The 21568-nt window shown below is 41.5% G+C and overlaps 1 protein-coding gene across 6 annotated transcripts in view; it reads left to right on the plus strand.

Annotated features, from left to right (window-relative positions):
* The window catches only part of DLC1 (DLC1 Rho GTPase activating protein), a 406041-nt gene that overhangs the window by 361767 nt on the left and 22706 nt on the right, over positions 1-21568 (plus strand). For 5 of the 6 annotated variants that reach the window (XM_059909787.1, XM_059909786.1, XM_059909788.1 and 2 more), the window contains 2 exons: positions 15964-16035; positions 21189-21270. In XM_059909787.1, the coding sequence (XP_059765770.1) occupies positions 15964-16035; positions 21189-21270 (154 nt within the window). Of the gene's footprint in view, positions 1-1119; positions 1225-15963; positions 16036-21188; positions 21271-21568 lie in introns of those variants that run through there. The other variant, XM_059909791.1, reaches the window with a different exon arrangement.

The following is a 21568-nucleotide window of genomic DNA, read 5'->3' on the forward strand; positions in this document are numbered from 1 at the left end:
CCGCCGCGGAGGAAATGTCACCCTGCCTTGTCAAGTCGGTGCCTGACGTTCTGTGCTTTTGCAGCGCTTTCCGAGGAGTCTCGGAACCGAGTCGCTCGAGTTTCTTGGAGTGGAGGAGGTGGAGTGTGGGGAAAACAAGGGTCGTAATTCGGAGAGGGAGGTCTTAATCTCGGGTAATGACCCCTGGGGGCCGCGGGCCGGCGCGCCCGGTGGGCTCCGGGAAGGGCTGCGGGCTGGAAGGCGACCGTGACTGATGAAGTGAAACCCACAATAACTTCCCGCCCGGGCTTGGGGAGCAGGCCGGGCTGGGGGCGAAGGGCCGGTCCGGGGTCGCAGGACCCGTTGGCTTTCTGCCCAGCTGCGCTGGCGGCCCTTCTATTCTTATTCTAAATCCCAGGCGGCGGCCTCTGGCTCTGAGGGTCGCGGCGCGACCTTCTTTCTACTCTCCTCCCTTCGAGGACCATTCCGGGCTCGGTACTTGCTGTCCTTCACCATACAAGTCCAAAATCAGCGTTGACTCCCTTGAGAATCTTATTTAGGGATATTTAGACCGTAGTGACCCTTGGAAAGTTTTTTTTTTTTTTTAACTACTTTAAAGTAAATTCACCAAAAAATTGTTTTAATTTCCAGCCGTCTTTGTTCAAGTATTTTAGATGCTGGAAAATAACTCAGGCTTAGCCAGGAAAGTCTCGCTTTGGTGGCTGCCGGCCCCTGGAGAGTGTTGGAGGTGTTTAGCCAGTCCAACATGTGGGGCGCCTGCTGGAAGGCTGTGCCTTCACGTGCTGGGGCGTTGGATTGGGTTTCCTAAAATGCCCCATGGAGACGCCCACGCCCTTGGCTCCGGAGGAGGCGCCCGCGCGCCGAGAGTCCCGGGGCCGGCGAAAGGAAGGAAGCGCACCGCTCGATCCGGCTTTTTCCGTAGCGAGGCGACGGCCTTTTGGACCCCTGCCCCCCTCTGTGTCCCTGTCCCCACCTCCAACGTCGCGGGCCGAGCCTTTGATCCTTCGGGAGGAGTTACACCTCTGGCCACGGCAAACCGACGCCGCCACGTGTAACTTACTGTCTCCGCGCTACTTCCCAGCGCACAGCCCCTGTCTCTAGGGGAGTCAGAGCGAGCCCGGAGTGAGGCCGGCGGAGTGGGAATCCTGGGTCTGCAGCCTGCTTGCTGGGCGAATCTGGGAATTGACAGGACCTCTCTGTACCTCCTTCATCTGCAACATGGGGGTAATAACTGTGTTTACTGCGTGGGGAGGTGCTGAGGATCAAACGAGCTAATACAAGGGCTTAGCCCAGTGTCTGGGACTGATGTTCAGTACCCAATTTATGCTAATTAGTGTAGAAGTAAACCCCTGCATATAGTCATTAGTCTGTACTGTGGAGAAGAAAACCTTTCTTCATGCTTGCGTTGACTGAGTCATTTTACACTCAACCTGGTTAGCAAATGGGTACATTCTTAGGATTCAGAAGCTGCCTCAGTGATTGCCGGTGAGATGGAGGAATGCAGTCCAGGCAGAGCCATCCGTTATGCAAAGATGCGTGAGGGCGGAATATATGACGCACTTGGATGGAAAAAAATCACAGCTATAGAGAAGGCAGAATACTGAGTCTCAAATTACATTTTTTTTTTTTTTTTTTGCAAAACTCTGTTTGCTGAAGGGATGAGGGAAAATAATAGCCCAGCAGAACTCTGGATGTAAATCTATCAGCAGCTCCAAGAGGTTGACTAATTCAGCATCCATCTGGACTGCAGGCTGGTCCTCCGCAGAGATAATTTGCCGAGCATAAGTGTGGAATTAATGGAGGCACCCAGTGCCATCTTGGCTTGCAGACTGCAGCAGATGGTCCGAGGGGTGCCCCATAAGTCAACAGCCCCCCTAATAGAACTAAAGTCCTGGGAAATGAGTGTCAAATAGTTAGCAGATGTGCGTTCAGACGTTATTTGGAGACGTTTTCTGAGAAGATGTTGGCGATTGCGTGTATTAATTTTTATTGTGGCCTGCCAGATTTACAGCGTGGTCCAATCCTAGGTGCATATTTTTTTCATTAGCACTACTGTTCAGAGTTTAAAATGAAGCACAGCAGACTTCCTCTCCCAGCTGTTTCTAAAAGTTTGCTTTTGACAAAAACAGATTTTATTTTATTTCAAGCCACCTTACACCAGGAGGCCGCAACCCCGGGCCCGCGGACCCATACCGGTCTGTGGCCTGTTAGGAACCTGGCCGCACAGCAGGAGGTGAGCGGCTGGGGAGTGAGCGAAGCTTCATCTGCTGCCGCCCGTCGCTCCGCATCACTCGCATTACTGCCGGAACCATCCCCCCACCCCGGTCTGTGGAAAAATTGCCTTCCACGAAACCGGTCCCTGGTGCCAAAAAGGTTGGGGACCGCTGCCTTACACCAAACTTACTGGAAGCTCAAGAAAGGGGGCTGACTTGGTTTCCGCAGAATGAGATTAAGTAGCTTCCAACCTGATCTTTCCCTAGAGTGGATGAGAAACGTCATTTCAGTGACTTACTTACGTCTTAACTTCCTAATTGTGGATCTTATGAGAAACACCATTTACCTCCTTAAAGAATGAAAATGTTAAACTGTTAAGCAATTAACTATGGCTAAGTGAAGGCGGTGTTCCAAGTTTTAATACACTGGACTAATCAAAGGATTTTCCTATAGTTCTGGAGCAACGGTTCTGAGAGACCGGATGCCCCTTTAAAACTAAAGCCTTTTTTTCTTTATTTTGTCATTGTTCTATATTGTAGTTCAAAAACCAAAGACCAAGCAAAGTTTAAGGGCGTTTTTACATTAAAGGGGGATGTTTGGTTGCTTCTGGAAAATATACCAGATTAATAGAAAAGCATGTTATGATTAAACAATTTATCACTGTGAAGTGGGTGAAAAATGTAGATGGTACTTAAACTCTTCCTTGTAAAACTAGTGTGGGGCTTTAAAGAAGGTATGGGAGGCCCCAGTGAGATGCCTTGCAATCAGAAGCTTGGTGGGATTCCAAGAGGTGGTTTTAAATACAAAAATAAGTACTTGGGTTTCCCTTGGTGTCCCCATGGAGATTTTAAGCCATGATGCAACGTTCAAATGAGAGTGGTATTTTTATGACTTAGGTGGGTAAATATGCAATTTGAAAATATTCAGGGGAGGGTGATTTGGTTCAGAAGAGTGGGGGCATCCAAAGTACAGTGGGTGAAGTGAATTGTACTTTTCTGAAGAGAGCCTTGTGCTAGACAGGATGGTCCAGTATTGTAAACACGCGTTTCTCATGCTTAGCTCTCCTTCCTAGCAACAGGAAGACGGAAATGAGGCCATGCAAAAAAAAAAAAAAGACCCTGAAGGTTCCAGACAATACTTGACCCACCCTAGCATTCACCCTGTACAACCAGAGGACTTGCAAAAGTAAAAATAACTTCAGATGTTTCCCCTTCCTCCCTGGACATTGCCAAATCGCTGAAGACCGAATTCTCGGTGCTTTAGAACATTATAGCACAAGCTGGCCCATGGTGCAACTGGCAGGGAGGCTCACGTCATGCCAAGCCTGTTGAAATTATAAAGCAGACCTGGGGAGAAGGCTGATTTTCATTTTTAAAGTTGGCTTAGTCTAATGCTTAGAATTATATGAGGTGGAATCCAGTGGAGGAGAGAGAATTTAATTTCTAAACTTAGTCATTTCTCTGAGTTTCTCTGACTGCTCATTTTAGCTGGGTTTACCTCTAAGATACTTACTTTGGCATTGTGGGGCTACAACACAAAGGAGTAATCTATACAGCATTCAAGACATCAAAAATTGTCCTCGTTGCTGGTGGTCAGGGAGAACTTATACTCAACCATAAAGTGTAAATATCCAACACTGTGTCCTAAAAAGCACAGTCCCAAGTGCCTCTTTTCCATGGCTGTGAAATTAGGAGGAAAATGCTTTTCTGCAGTGGATTTTCACAACTGTCTGTGTATCTGATTGTGTGGCCATTGTGTAGGGAGGAGTTCCGGGACTTGAGGGTAATTCTTACTCTTTTAAGAAGGACAGTGCTGTAGGGTTAAAATATGTTTTATAGGAATGGATGGCTGGAGTGAGTACAATCAGTGGTGTTTTCTTGTCACCTCAAATTAGTCAGAAATCTAATTAATGTAAAAGGGGTAAGATTCCCAGCTGAGAAAGGCTCTTCCTGTCTGTTTGCACTTTTCCTTGTGGGAGCCTGTGTTGTTGTTAAGGATTATCATGATCAATGATAAGTAGGGTGTAGTCCTGCTGGGGCTTCTTTAATTAGGTCTACTGTGTCTTAACATTTTTTTCACTAGCTATTCCCTTCTTGCCATCATAATTAACAATGGGTAGGAAGAAAGTCTTGAGTTTTTAGCCCATATATATATAGATAGATATACACACACACACATATATATATATATATATATTTTATAGTCTCATAAACAATAGTCATCCTTCTCTAGTGTGGATACTCCTTTTTAATTTTTATTAAAAATCCACAGACTTTTGACAGAATAGTAATAACATTATAGAAGCTAAAATTCATTGTGAAGTTTGCTTTCATTGTCACATGTAATCTTCACGGCAACCTCACAAAGTAGATATAATTATTCCCATTTTACAGATGAGGAATCTGAGGCTCAGGGGAGTTAAATACCTTTCCTGAGATCACCTACTGTACATGATAGCTAGGATTTCATCCAGGTGTGTGTGGTTGTAGATTGCAGTTATGGACATATATTTGGCAGGAGTTGATTCAATTGAGGAAACAATATTTGGTGTCCAAATAGAGCCTTGCAATTACTTTGCAGTTTCCTAGGGGGCTTGTGCTGGTAGGTAGAGAGCTGTAATGTTAGGGTCCCAGGTTGACAAGTGAGTGGTTTCTGCATCCTGTCTCAGGGGCCTCATGAATGGAGAACTCGAGCCTCTGTCTTTAATATTTGGGGAAGGGGGTTGGGATACCATTTTCTAGTCCCTATTGACTGTACTGAACAGTGCTTTCTGCAGTGAAAGTATTCCAAAATAATATTTCTAAGGGAAAGTTTTCTCCCAGACGTCACTGAAAACATTTTGAGTGGCATCTTGAAAAGGCTTACCTACCAGGAAATAATGTTCTTGGGCACCAAAAGGTAAAATATTATTTCTCACTAAAGTCAAGCCAACACACAATGGGAATCATTCTCTCTGATCCTTCATCCTTGTTTTTTAAAATGCTGCTACTAGAGTGAGTTTCATAGTGGAAAGTAAGCTCCTTTTCTGTCCACACATACCTCAACTTGATGGCCTTCTCACGTCTTACCCGCTCCCACCCCCAGGAGAAAAATCAAAGGCGAACTGAAGGCTGAGGTCAGTGCGTGGAGTCCTCAGATGCCTTTGACACCTCCCATCCACATTTTGTTCTCTTCCCTGCCCCACCTCTGAGTGTCCTGTGGAGAGGGCTGGAGGCTGCTTCCTGCAGCTCGACAGAAAGGCGCCTTCCTCCTCCTTGCAGGAGTCTCTAGAGGATGTCTGAGGGACAAAAGTTTTCCACACCCTGAGTTTGTAGCATTTCCCAGGCTGCAGCACTTAGGAAGCCAGAGAGGAAGGGACCTGGGAGGTGCAGTCCAGCCTTGCTATGCCCGTTGTCACACTCAGGTGACGAAGTAGATAGAAGATGCAGAAATTCTGAAATCATCTTTACCTGCCCTCCTGAGTTTGGAGAAATCATCAACTCATAAAAGGACATCTCCTCACAACTCCCTTTTTCAAACTGTGTGGCACCAAAAAGGGATCTTGTATTGTGCTTATGCATTTGTAAAAGTCATTCCATGTGAAATTCCAGAACTTTGCAGTGGCAGCCTGGAAAAACATTGCCTCTTCCCTACTGGGGGCAGCTGAGTTGCCTGGAAGTTCAATGACTAGTCCAAGGTCATATGTGAGTTGAATGGAACTTCAGACCCCTTCCTGCCCCCATGTGTAAACAAAACGGGGAAACAACAAAATAAGGATCTTAATGTGTTTATAGGAAAAATGTATGTTATAAAACCAGTAATGTTCTTAAACTAAACAGATGGACCTGAGTCACATTTTGACCAGTAGTAGATTTTGTGTGCTTGTGGGGCTGGGTGTCATGAGCGATTTTGATGAAAATAATTCTTTAGCTCACCTAGAAAACAGTAATACTTATTTTTCTTACACCTTTCGCACAAAACTGAGAAAGTCACATTGAACACAGGCATACCTTGGAGGTATTGCAGGTTCGGTTCCAGACCACAGGAATAAAGCAAGTCACATGAATTTTTTGGTTTCTCAGTGCGTATAAAAGTGATGTTTATGTTATACTGTAGTCTATTAAGTGTGCAATAGCATTATGTCTAAAAAACAATATACATACCTTAATTTTTTTATATGCTGTTGGAAAAGTGGCCCCAATAATAGACTTGGTCAACACAGGGTTGCCACAAACCTTCCATTTTGTAAAAACTGCAGTATCTACAAAGTACAGTAAAATATGGTCTGCCTGTCGTATTTCCTGTTTGAGGTTAGACATAGGAGTGGCTAAAATCTGCTTGTATTAACCAGTATCTGCCATGTTTTTATTTTCATTGGTCTTTGATAAGGCAACTTGATGTTTCATTCAATTCTAGATCTTTTTTCTCTGTCAGGACGCACTGAAATATGAGTGAACAGTTTCTTTAGAATCTCTCACTATTCTCTTTATTTCTAACTTAAGGTTTTTGTAACACTACAATTTGCACAGTATTTTATCTCTCCTGTGCTGTAACGCTGTAGAACTTAGGGAAAAAGCCAAAGATTGGGGAGGGGTTGTTTAGTAGAATAAGCTTTGCTAACATATGTAAAAGAAAGACTTGATGAGCCTGTCAGTCTTTAATGGTGAAGATAGGGAGGTAGGTGTTATTTTAGGTTTGTGACCAGGTATTTTTGCCTTGAAAAATAAGTTTAAAAGGAAGTGGATTATATAATCCTAAACCATGTACTTCACTTAATGAAAAAAATGAGGCTCAGAAAAATAAGGCCCTTAAAGTTGGTTTAAGATGGTTTCCTTTCTTGAAATTAATTTTCTTAATCTACCCAATTATCATCTTTAAAGGACTTAGTGTATTTAAAGAGCTATTTCAAATCATTTCTCTTAGTAATGCATGGTTTGAAATGCATAAATATTTGATGCAGAATACTAGAAGTGTGTGTGTGTGTGTGTGTGTGTGTGTGTAAATGGAAGTTTTTTTTGCCCCACCCCAGATTGAAATGAAGTAGAAAGATGTGATGATGCAGTATCCATTTCCTTAATAGTTTATTTTCATTTCAGTTTGACTATTTTGTGCTGGGTAGTAAGTGCCAATTTTTGATTCATTGGGAGATGTTTTCTGTTCCTGGAAATAACTAGATCAACTCAAGTCTGGAGTGCTTGAAGGCTCCTGGTCATGCCTGGGCTTAAATGAATACAGAGCTGTTTGCCTTTGCAAGGGAAGGGCATATATTTTTTGATATGAGCTACTTGCTTTTTCCCGGTTTGTGTGTTAAAAACTGTGTTTTGCAAACACTTGACCTAAATGATCCCCAAAGGGGATTTCAATTCATTTAACTCTGCATTGCTAGAGTGTGGCCTCCTGTGCAGAATCTCAGGTGTAGGTTTGCCTTGTGTGTCCCAAGGTTTCCGTTTTTCGAAGCAGAGCCATTTATTAAGTTGTCATCACATCATTGGGGGAAATAGGTCCTTTTTTCCCCCTTTATGTTATTTCTAGGAATGTTCTTCACTAGAAAGCAACATATCTGCCTCCAAATCTCAAGCAGGAGGGGGGAAAAAAACTTAAAAAGAGAACTCCCTCAAAACTCCCAGTTCTTACTTGTACTGGAAAACAATCTAGTGATTTAAAAGTGAGGGTGATCTTTGTAGGCAAGACTGCAGTGTGCAGGAAGTTCTCTAACCGGGAGTGAGGCCTGGGTGGCTCTGGACCTTAAGCTAATTACCTAAACTTTGGACCAGCTTCCTCATTTGTAAAGAGAAAACATGAAAAGTTCCAAGATGCTTTCCACCCCCCAATTCACTGGTTAGGTAGATGCCAGGATGGTGCTATTAACTGAAACACAAATGTACAGGATCAATAAACAAAGTAAAACTCAAAGATTTCTATGGGTTGAAGTGTTTTCTTCCTGTAAAGACTAATTTTAGTTTGAGGGTTGTAGATACACATATGCAAAAACACCTAGGGTTTTGAGTTCTCCGTAATATGAACATCGGCTTCGTAGGACAAATAAAGAAATTGATCTATTAAGAAGCAAATTAGATACTTCAGCAATAAACCAGTAAATTTACAAAATTGGAGAACTCAAAGTAGTTACTATTGATCTAATTTAAGGAAGAAGGATGTCTCCATGTAATTGATGATAAATCTGGAAAATTAACAGAAATGGAACCTAGTCTAAAGGTTGTCTTAGAGAGCAAGGGAAATGGGCATAAAGGAATTCTTAGAGTCAGAAACTCAGGGAATTTACAAAGCCTATAGCAATCCCACATTTTACAGATGAGGAAACCGGTCCAGAGAGATTATTTTCTTAAGGCTGCTTAACTAAGCAATGGATTCTTTCCTGGACCTATTTTCCTGAGCTGTTACAGGTCATACTTTGCCCCCTTTCTGTGATGGATTATTAGAAGGAACTTGGGAAACTCAGATGCAAAACTCTTTTACATCTGAGGAAATAGTGTTGGTTGCTCATTGGGGAACCAGGCTAAGGAGATGCTTATATCTGCTCTGTGGCATAACCCACCTTCCACTGCATGCCTCCCCTTCCTTTGTTCTGTGTTACAGTAAATTGAGACTACGTACCATTCCTTCACACACACCTGTGCTTTGCCAGCTCTCCACTTAGCTTATTCTCTTTTATTCCAAATCCCCTCTCCCGCAATCCAATCTTATATAAAAGATCATAACACCTCCTTAAATAAAAGGCTGAGCATTAAAATGAGTGCCCAAGCAGCCCCCTCCCTCTCTCCCCCTCCCACCTCTGAATTCATACGTGTCTTTCCTTTGTCACATCACAATCTCCTCTGTACTATACAGAAATGTTTTAGTTTACTATTTTCTTTTTTTTCTCCTCTCCTTTCTTCCTTCCCTCCCTCCCTCCCTCCCTTCCTTCCTTCCTTCCTTGCTTCCTTTCTCTTTAAGAAAAAGCTGTGTGAGAATAGTGTATTTCAAATGGGTTGCTTTGGGAGGTAACAAATAGTATTTTTTAAAATAGAGTGGAAAAATGTAAGACTGCATTACTTATTGTAAGTGTTATTTGGGGAAACTTGTTTCAGTTTTATATATGCTTATACACACGTGTGTGTTTGTGTACATGAATGGGTGCATATGTACACATATGCATATATGTGTGTGCCAGGTTACAATGTAAAACGTGTTTCTTATGGTGGATCCTGGTCTGAAAAATTAAGACCACTTCACTAGAAGAAAATCACATTGCAGTTTATTTATTTATGTAATACTTATTTGTCGAGTAACTACTATGTGCGCTACACTGTTGGCAGTGCTTGGGGTATATCAAAGAGTAAAACAGGCAAAGAAACTGGCCTCTTGCAAGTTTGCAGAGGGGTGAGACAAAATAAACGCAATAAATGTTTTGGAAGAAGAAAAAATAAAGCAGGAAAGGGGGCATGGGGTGTGTGAGATCAGTAAGGCTGGATCAGTTAGCCCGAGGTAGATGGGGTGACAGAAGGGGTAGAGGAAGGAGCTGGGATGGTCGGCCATCGTTAGACCTCTGGCTCTCACCTGTGAAGTGGGGATTCTTTGGTGCTGCCCAGACAGGGTCCCTTGGGTCTTAAATACGGGGATCTCAGAAGAGCCCTTAGGAAACCAGTTCATTCCTAAGTAGAGGATCATCTGACATCATGCCCTCAGCTGTGAATTACCTTTCCCTTTGGCTTCCAGCTTCGGGGCAGGAACCTGTGCCTTTGATTGTCCCTGAGCACAGCTGGCAGCACAGACAGTGGATGTTCAATAAATAAATATTGAGTTAAGGGGGGAAATGAAGGGTGATTGGCTTCACGTAAATGTGTGGCTGTTCTAGAATATATCTAAAGGTGGATTGGGGTCAGCTCCTGTGAGGCCAAATGGCCTAGAAACTGAATTAGTATTGACCAGTCTTCCAAAAGCTTCCTAACTGGTTTCTTTCAGAATAGGCACAGCACATGTTTAGAATTTTTTTAGGCTTCTGAGGGTAGGAATGTTGCTAGTGGCTAGTCATAATCTTTGCTGTGATTAGATAACAGAAGAGTTTAATAAATATTAATATATACGTTGTGCTATCTGACTTAGCCCAACCAGGAATTCACTTTACATAGGTAACTCCCGATAACCAGTCTTTGACAGTGTATGTGTTGAACATTTATTGTTATTAATTGCAAAGAGACAGGGGTTTAAGTTGTAGTTTTTTTAGTCTGTCTTTGAAGAAAGGGAAATTTTAATGGATTGTTTTCCTTCAAACAAATGTATGTGTGCTTCCAATGTGGAAAAAGTAGTCTTTCAGGATATACAAATGAATTAAGAAGCTTCTGGTATTTGCACCTCACCGTACCGAGGAAGGTGGGGGAGAGGGGTTGATGGGGTGCAGAGGGGGAATTTGTTTGCGGCAGGAGAGAGAAGAGATGAAGAACTTGAAGTGTTAAGAGAGCATATGCATCCTGCGAACCCCAAGGAATTCAGGAAGACGGGAGCAGAGCTTGCATTTGGAGACCTTCCAGGAGCGGAATGGCTGGGCAGAGGCCGAGTTAAGACGGCTGTGGGTCTGCTGAGGAGTCGGAACTGTATTGTATGTGAAAGGCAGTGGAGAGTCACGGAAGAATTCTAAGCATAGGAGTGACATGATGAATTATGTATTTCATACAAATCAATCCAGGGCTCAGGAACCCTTTGGACTAGGATAGATTTCTTGGGGGCAGGGAGGAGCAAGGGTTATCAGAGAGCTCAGTTGGAAGGCTGTTAGGATAATTGGGGAAGAAAGAGTCTGGGATGAAGGCATGCAAAGAAATGTTGTCTGGTTCAGTGGTTCCCAATCCTGGCTACCTTTACTTAGGAGCTTTCTTAAAAAGATGCTGTTTGGGCCCTCCCTAGACGGAGAAAATCAGAATACCTGGGAGTGGATAGTGGTGGGGGGTTTTAGAAAGCTCCCCAAGGTGATGCCTACTAGGATCCAAGGCTCAGAGCCACTGAGATCAAGTGTCTGAGGCTGTGGTTTGCTTCTCTGCCCTGTGAAACCCACCTGCCCTGGGAAGTTAGGCTCTTGGTGCCCAGCTGTATGGCAGTCCTGTAAAATTGGCCACCTTAACGGAGGCAAGAGAACTGATCATTTGAAGTAATTATTCCTTCCATTTGAAGGAATTTTTGTGACCAGGGCAGGAATCTTGGTGTAGATCAGAAAGCACTGCCTGCCTTCACACAGTTGACGTGCTTCTCCATGGCTGTAAGAACATCAACATTTCTATGGATCTTTGCCCGCAAGTCTGCCATAGTTGGGGGAATCCAAGGAATCTAGAAAATGTTTGAATTTTCTTACATTCCTCCAATTCCTTAGAATTTTATTTAAGAGGTAAGGTCCATGTAGCATTTGCCTTGAGCCCTGATTTCAGGAGCACACTGCAAAGAAGGCAGGAAGCAAGCATGAGGGTTTGCACTGTGAAGGTAGAGCAAAGGGAAGATGGAAGTAATCACATCCTGCTTCGACCCGATTACCATTGCTCAACCGGTAAGATCAGCGAGTTCAGCGGAATGATGACGGGGTTGGGGAATTTCTGTTTAACTTACTGTTGAGAGGTAAGGGGAAGATAGGGTCATCCCATTATGCCAGGAAGCATGCAAATATGGCCTAATGGTTCCCAAGCCTTACACCAAAAGTGTCCTGAACCTCATTCATCTAATAAAACTAATTATTAAAGGTGGTTCCAATAAAAATTTCCTGTTTCCTCCTTCACACATTTGTCTGTTGTTTGCTAAGAGAAAACCCAAGTCTAAAAGTGTCATTGTATTTCCACTGTATTTTCAGTTTCTGGTGGCACTTCTGCCTGGTGGGGAATGTTTTTTAAAAATCGTCCTGATAGTTTTTCATTCGACCACTGAAGGAAAAGTCACACCCTGAGAACTGGTTAGAAGCCTCCAAAAACAGGCATGGGGAGTTAAAGTGACAGCAGTAATGCAACATTTACCTGGTTTTGTTTAATTTTTTTATTTTATTTTATTTATTTTATTTTTGGCTGCGTTGTGTTTTCGTTGCTGCATGCGGGCTTTTCTCTGGATGCGGCGAACAGGGGCTACTCTTCATTGTGGTGCACAGGCTTCTCATTGTGGTGGCTTCTCTTGTTGCAGAGCACGGGCTCTAGCCGCGCGGGCTTCAGTAGTTGTGGCACACAGGCTCAGTAGTTGTGGCTCACGGGCTCTAGAGCGCAGGCTCAGTAGTTGTGGCGCACGGGCCTAGTTGCTCCGCGACATGTGGGATCTTCCCAGACCAGGGCTCGAACCAGTGTCTCCTGCATTGGCGGGCGGATTCTTAACCACTGCGCCACCAGGGAAGCCCTGTTTAATATTTTAAATGTTGTTCACTGTTACGTATTTTTTCAGGAAATTCCGGTGTTGCTCATTTCTGCACGTCTTAGCTCTCTTGTTCACTAGGACATTTGAATGGAAAGGAAGCTTGTTTTCGAGGAGAGCTGGTTGTTTCTCCACTTGTTTCTTCATCTGCGTATCTTGGGGATGATATTCCCAACCCATGTGGGATGATATTCGCAACCCACGTGTTAGGATCAGTATGAGGAGTCAAGGAATTCATATGCCTTAAGTACTTAAACTGGGCCTTGTGCACAGTCAGTGCTCAGGAAAAGTTAGCCATTGACAGAATTGTCAGGAGGCATCTGGGAAGACTTCCTAGAGGAGGTGGCGCTTGGGCTAGGCCTTGAAGGATAATGAGGGGATAGGAGAGAATTTCCAGCCAGGGATGTGTGGGGAGATGAGGAAGGACCAAGTTTACTTTGGCTGGGGTATGGAGGGAGTACAGGGAGCTGAACGATTCGTTTGGATGCCACATGGAGAACCTTGAAAACCTAGGGAGATGTTTAGACTTAATTTTCTAAGCAGTGGAGCTCCAGGGAAGTTTTTGCAGGAGAGACGAGATCAAAACTGTAATGCAGGAAGTTTGATGAGACAAGGTTGGTGGCTGGAGTCTCAGAGAGGAGAGAATTGGAAACTTGGAGTTTCAGTTAGGATAAGAGTCAAAGTTGTGGCCTGGATCTAGGGAACTAGAAGGGGTAAATCCCTACCTGACCTGAATGTAGACATAGGTTCATTTCATGTTAAATAAAATGGAAATACTGATTTTTTAAAAATCAGTACTTAGATCGTTATCATTTTCACTTGGTAACTGGAAAGGGGTGGGAGTGAAGTCAGTAACTGTCTCATTTATTAAAAAATCAGTGACAGCTGTTTACAATTTTTACAATTTTCTAATTCTGATTTCTATAGAAACAGTGGGTTTAAATTCTCATTTATTATTATGCAGCCTAAGTTTTCATGAATGGACTTTGTTAAATGTAAACTAGATACAGGCTTGTCTGTTTCCCATGGTTTCATATCTAAAAGAAAGACATTCTCATCTATTTTAGGGAAAGGGAAAGGCAGGTAAAATTACTAATCTCTGTAGTTCTTGGAAGTGCTGCTTTTTAGCCATTGTAGACCTTTCATTAAATTATCTGCTGAAGAAGCAAACCTTGGCCTGTTCACATCATTTCTTTCTAACCAAGTGGCCCTAAGAAGAGTGGCTGTGTGAACACAGCTTTTTAGATCGATTTTGGTCATTTGGGGGCATTTCTTTTTGTAGTGGTGGAAAATGAATAAGGATGACAACACAGCAGTAGGCATTTATGTGTTCCTGAAGTCACGTGGGGCCTTAAGTGAGTAATATATGTGAAAACACTTTGTGATTTGTAAAGTATTATATAAATTTAAAGGTTTTTTAGAAAAATAATACCTTGTATCTTTCATGCCTCTTGGCATGAAGCCATTTTAATAAGAAATCAGGAACATTCTCTAAATAGGTGGTGATACTGGCTGGAGAATTGTGTCCAGTTAAGGCATGTGTGTGTGTGTGTGTGTGTGTGTGTGTGTGTGCACACATGTGCATGTGCACTGATCTGTTGTCATATCTGAATATAGGCCAGAAAGGGTGGATGTTGAGAATTTCTGGCTACTCACCACTTATTAAGTAAAATATTTAGAAAGCAAATACATTTACTTTTTAGCAATCTATTGTTCGATGTCTAACAATGTGTTCAATGGAAATAACCTCCAGATAGTCAGAAGAAGTGACATATTTAAAATATTTTTAAAAAACAAACCACTTAGCTTTTTTTCTTTCCATATCTATCTTTGAGCGAGGGCCATGGCGATAGAGAAAAAAGTAGTTTCCACATCCTTTAAAATAAAATGTTGAGATTTTGTATGTTTTTCCAGCAATATAGTTCTCTGGAAAATGTTTATTTTATGATTTTATTTAAAGCTTCATTAATTCCTTTCTGAAACAAGGTATGGTTATAAATACATGAAAAAATGTTAACGCAGGTAATTCACATTGGACAATTCTATGATTTAGTACAAACATTGAGATTCTTACACATTGATGTCACTCTATCCTTCTTCCCCAAATTCAGTCCTGAATCTTGAGTTTTATGATGCTACTTTCATCGCCACACTGAAAAGATTCATGAAAGTAATAAACCTTGCCATGTCATTTATTGCTTCTCTGCTGCCATAATTGTTTTTGTTTGGGTATTAACTAACTCATCAGAAGATAGCAGCAGGCTTTTATCTTTGGCACGTTCGTTCAATAAGGACATTCCTACTTGCTTTAATGAATTTGAGTGTTCTTAATTCTCTTTTCTTTAAAGACTCAAGGAACTCATAATAGTTTAAAAAATGCTCTGAAACTATAAAGTTACTAGACAAAAGTGATATATAAGTTACTAGACAAAAGTGATACATATATACTTCTCTATGATGGACTGTCCACCTCCTATCTGGCTCAGAGAAGAGATGCATAATGAAGATTTGAATCTGGAATAAATTAAGCAATGTTGAGACATTTATAAATGAGTGAATAGCCTTACATACCTTAAGTACTCTAATGGTCTGAGGAAGGTGGGAAGATGGTTGAAAGAATATTCTTTGTGCAAACTGAGAAACTAATGACTGTGCAGACCTCCTCTGTGAGTCAGTTTTAACAGGATTGTAAATAAGTGCTTGAGTGAATTTGAACGCCAGTGTGTCAGTTGCTCTTGGCCTTTCTGTTTATCAATACTATCTACAAGCTGTTAACCACGGGGAAGTAGAAGCTTTATTAGGCATCTCAACCTGCCAAGATTGTGGGGTTTATTGACTTAATGCCCTCCAGGGCCCCTGACCGCCCAGGCCTCTCTTACTGCCTGATGCACCCAAAGGCACACCTTCCCAGCCCCTGGGCAGTTACACGCATCCCATTGGGTGGCAGAAGCTCAGTCCCTTTGGTCAAGTTAGTGCTCTTCCAGGGTGTCAGATGTACTTGGTGGCCTTTTATTGACGTGAAAAGTAAAGCAAGTTAGGCCATCTAGGCCTAAAATTAATTATTTAATCCTTCTTCAACTTTCTCATTAAGCCCTATTTTCTTAATCATTTGTAACCAGAACACAGAAGCAGCACAGAGTAACTTACTGCTGGGACTCCATTTTTGTTTTTTGTTTTTTTAAAGGAAAGATGGATAATTACATGTATTTTTTTAAAGTCTGAAAAGATGCACAAAAATCTAAACCATTTGAATAAGTGGATTTTCTTTTTCGCTTTTTGCTTATCCCTTTTCAACAGATGTCATCTTTTGCTTATATAACAAAACCAGAGTTTATTAAGGAAGAAGAAGTACGCTGAGTTACACATGACTAACATGTTTGTCTGTCCTCTGTTCTATTCTAGAAATTGAAGCCAAAGAAGCTTGTGATTGGCTACGTGCGGCAGGATTCCCCCAGTACGCCCAGTTGTATGAAGGTGAGCCGGGAATGCCATTCTTTTTTAATGGGCAAAATCGTATCCTTGGTTCATGATTATAATTTTTTTATAAGCTTTGCGCTTTTTTTTTTTTTTTTTTAATTTTTGGCTGCATTGGGTCTTCGTTGCTGTGTGCAGACTTTCTCTAGTTGTGGCGAGCGGGGACTACTTTTCATTGCGGTGCATGGACTTCTTATTGCGGTTGGCTTCTCTTGTTGTGGAGCACAGGCTGTAGGCGAGTGGGCTTCAGTAGTTGCGGCACGCGGGCTCAGTAGTTGTGACACACGGGCTTAGTTGCTCCGCGGCATGTGGAATCTTCTTGGACCAGAGCTCAAACCCGTGTTCCCTGCATTGGCAGGCGGATTCTTAACCGCTGTGCCACCAGGGAAGTCCCTCATGATTATTATTGATCTATGATTTATTTTAAGATATGTTATTATTTACTTAAATATTTCATTAAGGAAACAGTGTGGCAACCACCTGAAACAGCTAGGACCTTGATAATAACACACCCACCTGTCTCCCATCCCTCTGCCACCCCCTAGCCACAGTAACCATCATCCTGAAACCTTGGTTTATCATTTCCTTGCTTTCCTTTTATATAGCTTTATTGCATTTCCCTAAAATAAATATTTGTATAAAGTTGTTTATCTTTATAAAAAGGGTATCATGCTCTATGTAATCTCATATGATTTAATTTTTTCATTTATTATTGTTAAGGTTCTTCTATACTGTCCTCATAGTTCATTCATCACCTTTGACTGCTGTGTAATACTCCATTGTGTGGATATGCCACAGTTTATCATATCCACACTCTGATTGGTGGGCATTTTGGGGTTTTTTTGTTTTGCTTTTATAAACTGTACCGTTGGGAACATTCTTGCATTCTTGCGGTACACGTGAAATAATTTATCTTGCGTGTATGCCTGAGAGTAGCATTACTGGGTGATAGAGATGTATGTTCAACTTTATAATGCAAGTTTTTCAAAAGTTCCTGTACCAATTTTCACTCCTCCCTGTAATATATAAAGATCCTGTCTATCCACATGCTCTCAACCCTTGATATTGTCAGACTTTAATTTTTGCCAATCAAATGGATATAAAATGATATCTTATGGATTTTGACTGCCATTTTCCTAATTTTTAACGATAAGGCACATTTCTTTGTGTCATCTGGCCATATATGTTTGCTCTTCTGTGAAATATCTGTTGCCCATTTTTCCCGAGTTGATTGTGCTTTTTTTGATGATTTATAAGAGTTCTTTATTCTAAATACTAAGGCTTTGTTGGTCATGTGTCATAGATATCTTTCTCCACTTTGTCATTAGGCTTTTCACTTTTCCATAGATTGCCATTTGATGAATATTATTTCTCCTATGTTATTCGATTTTTTAATTAAGAAAAAATGGACCTCTTTTTTAAAATCAAGGCCTAGGCTGACTTTTTACTAGTTCTTCGTTTTCTCGTTAGCGCTCTGGGCATCGCTCAGATGCTGAGGCCGGGGGTGACGAGCACGTTGAGTCTCGCTCACGCCCTGAGCCTCAGGCTGCCCAGGGTGTGCAGTGTGCTCTGTGCAAGGCGAGGGGAAGAGGCTGTTTATTTAAAAGGGAGGCTGACTGTTCTCTACATGAAACCATTAAAAAAAAGCTACAGTTGTGAACTCGTGAGCTCTATTTTATGGGTGATTTTCAAGCCAAGGTTGGGTGGATAGTGAAGTGACTCCTACCTTGAGAATAAATGACTTCCAAGGCCTCTTCCAACTTGAGCATTCTTTGTTTCCTTAACTCTACCGAGATGACAGCACCTGGTGTCTCTCATTCATCCATCCATTCATCCATTCATCCCTCCATCCATCCAGCCATCCATTCAGCTAATCAACGAGCCAGTATTAATTCTGCACCAACAGGGATGCCCACCACTGTGGTAGACGCTTCATATTTCATAGAAATAAAACAGTTCATACCTCAAAGAAATTGCCAAAAATCTCAAAAAGCAAGCGTAATATTGGTTAATTTACATTTAAAGAATACATCTTTTTTTTTTTTTATCACTTAAGAGGAAGGAGATGCTGGGAGACATTTAGCCATGATGTGACAAAACTGCTGAAAGATCCAGGTTAAATGATGTCACTTCAGTCTTTTCACCAGGGATGTTCAACTCTTCTCACAATAAATAGTGATTTTAAAACGTGTCTTTTGCTCTTCCGTCCTTCTAGCATGATGACAAGCAGGCTGCTTCCTGTAGCAATGGCAGTGGGCTCTCAACTGGAGCTGGTGGTCACCAGCATCCTTCTGTAACACATGAGCAAAATGCCATGAACCCGTACTAAGAACGGATACAGGTTTTCAGCTTGGGAATGCTAGCGTGGTCGGCAGGGACATAGAGGGGGTGGGGTGCTCCCCGGAAGCAAACTGGGGTGAGACCACAGAGGTCGTTTTACTTCCCTGGCTCACTCGGCTAGTTTAGTTCCTTACCTCGTTTATAGTGCCTGCCCTTCCTCATTGTAGCCCAGACTGAACGTATGATATTTCTCCATGAAGATGGGTTTAAAATTATTTTATAATTAGACTATGTAGAATATCTTACTCTTCCTCCATTTCAGAGAATATCTCCAATTCCTTTTTCTTTTTTTCTTTCCTCTTTCTTTTTTTTTAAGGTGTTTGGTTAACCTGCATGTTTATTGTGGAGTTGCTTATCCTGCCTTTGGGAGAATTTTTGACCTGTTGCCGATTGCAGCATCCCTGTCTCTCAGTAGAGCTTTGGTGGCTTTGGGGTGTGGATCAGCATTCTATTGGATTTTCAGTTCACAGCTCTACTGGAGATAAGGAAAGATAATTGCATTTGCAGTGGTAGTAACATGCTGTCCTTTTGTTCTCGTGTTTTGAAATTAAATTTCCTTCAATTATGTCAAGTTTTGGTGTTGATTTGCTGCCAAGAAGCCCTTTCTTGTGATGTGTATGTTTGCTAAGATCCAGTTCCGGTCTCTGTCTTACGTCTTTCCAAATCCTAAAATGCAGACTGTATTTTCACAAGTTACATTTTGGGGTCCCTTGACATTTATAAGTCTTTTGAAGCATAAACCTACTTTTGAAGTTATACTGTACATTGTTCTGAGCATTTATAATTTCTCCCCTTCATCCTACCCCTATGTGCAGGGTGGGTACACACACACCACATGCCATCCCACTCATTCCTTGATTCCTGTTTACCTTTATTTCGGTCCTTGACAATATAAACATCCTGCCCTTAAACCCAAGCTGAAAGATTAAATCCTAACCTGAAGAACTCTGAGAAATACTGAAAAAAAAAAAAAAAAAAAGATGTAATTATTTCACTCTTCTCTTGAATTTAGTCCCTACCTATCCTAGAATTTTTTTTTTTTTTAAACAGAATTTTAAAGTTAATTTGGATCAGGAAAGTAAAATACAGCTCTGGGTACACTGAGTTAGGAATTGCTAAAATAACAGAGTTGCTTTCTCAGATGCACATAACAGGCATGTGAACTTTATGATTTACATTTATTAAGTATTAAAAATATATTTTTTAATATCAGCTCTGTCCTTTAATACTTAAGAGTGCAGGTTATCTGTTCAAAGTGAAATACAATTGCCAGAACCTTCAAACAGCTTTATAGTCTGGCTTGCTTCTATTTACTAATAGTTTACATTCACTTTAAGTCTCCTCTTTTATTGCCACTATAGTGGTGCCACTAATCATTTGCCTAAGAGACTTGTTCTATAAGGTAATGAAGAGATAAATCCTGTGATACTGAATTTTACGAATTTCTTTATAAATCTTTAGGCTCTAGCTACTTCATTGGTCTGCCTGTCTTACCATTCAGAGAACAGGATCACTAATCTAATGCTAGCCTTCAGAAAAAAGAATAGACCACAACACTCATTATGTTAGTTTTCAACATTATTTAAAAAAAAAAAAAAAGGTACTCATCAGTGTAGTCTCTGGAAAATAGATGATCAAGAATAAGGAGCTCCATACCATGCTGTAAAACCAATGATCCTACGTTAGAAAACATAAAAACATAAGGGACAGTCATGTGCTCCCTAGTCAACCCCAGAACTAGAACATTGTTAGTTACTTGCATCTCCAAAACTACCAATAGCCATGTCTGTTTCAGTATGCAGCATTAGCCATTTGGGGGGCCAAAGCGATTTTTTGGTTCTGTTAATCCTGGTGTCCTGCAGTGCTCTTATTTTGCCTATTCCTGACCCACAGAGTTGCATAGAAGGACTCTTCCTCATGATATTTTATAAGCATTTTACTAGGAAGGCCCATTATTTACCCTAAGTGCTTGGAACACCAAAGAGGGATAACTTGCTTTTATCTAGTGGCAATTCCAGAGCTGTTGCAAATTTCCACAGAGGTGCTGCTGGTCTTCTTCCTCCCTACTCTTTCTGGAGTGTATTTATCAACAAGGGACAGAAAAGGGAATTCTTTCATTGATTTGACTTTTCCCCCGTTTTTGCTTTTCGATTTTAATATAACTTACGTGTTCTTAGAGTAGTGAACTCTTCCAAGGATGAAAGGATTTGGGATTCCATTGTTCTACAGCTGCTTTAGAGCTGGCCTTTTGTTTTAGTGGGAGTTATATAAACTCCTGAAAAGCCATATGGAAGTGCTAGTATTTGTTTAAAAATAGCACATCCTTAATTCTCGTTAGCTTTTGATGTCATGCAAATGGTTGGATTCCATTGACAACCACCATAGTTCTCTAGATCTTTCCTTGGCCCAGTTTTCTGTGACCTCTTCCCTGAGCAAAGACACACATGGGAGGGAAAAAACAGCCACATTACCGTGAACATCCTTCTGGTATTCATTCTGGTTTAAATTATAATTTACATAGCAGAGGTCTGTTGCCTGCTGATGTGTTTAAAGGTGGAACAGTGTTTTGAACCACTTATCTTTGACAACAGATAATTTGAGTCTGCAGACCACTTTATTCCAAGCTCCTTTAGGACACTGATGAAATTGTCTTAAGCTGCTTTACATACCCACAGCACTTGATAGGGAGTGAAGTGTCCTGCAAACAGTAAGTATTCAATAAATTACCTTGTTTTTTTCCCTCTGCTAAACTGGGTTAGATTGGCAAGAGCTTGGGTGCTCAATAAACGTATTTGTTTTTATTTTCCTTATAGATCTCCTGTTCCCCATTGATATTTCCTTGGTCAAGAGAGAGCATGATTTTTTGGACAGAGATGCTATTGAGGCTTTATGCAGGTAAAAGAAAATGTTTTGAGTGTTTTCTTTCTCTTTTCTTCTTTTTAAAGAACATAGTACTTATCACTGATGAGATTGCTTTTGTTCTAAATATGTCAGGGTTTTGATCCGTAAATGGATATAGTGATTTACTTCATTATAAATCATAGGCCTTTTGATTCGACTAAGTAACTTCCTGTCATTTAGTATTGCCATTCAAATAGCACTGTCCTGGGATGTGCTCATACGACTGCTGGAGCAGGTAATGTCCAGGCAGTTTGGAAACTTGGAATAGGGGGGTTAAGGCAGTGCAGTTGAC

This window comes from Balaenoptera ricei, chromosome 21, assembly GCF_028023285.1.
Source record: "Balaenoptera ricei isolate mBalRic1 chromosome 21, mBalRic1.hap2, whole genome shotgun sequence".
Lineage (NCBI taxonomy): Eukaryota > Metazoa > Chordata > Mammalia > Artiodactyla > Balaenopteridae > Balaenoptera > Balaenoptera ricei.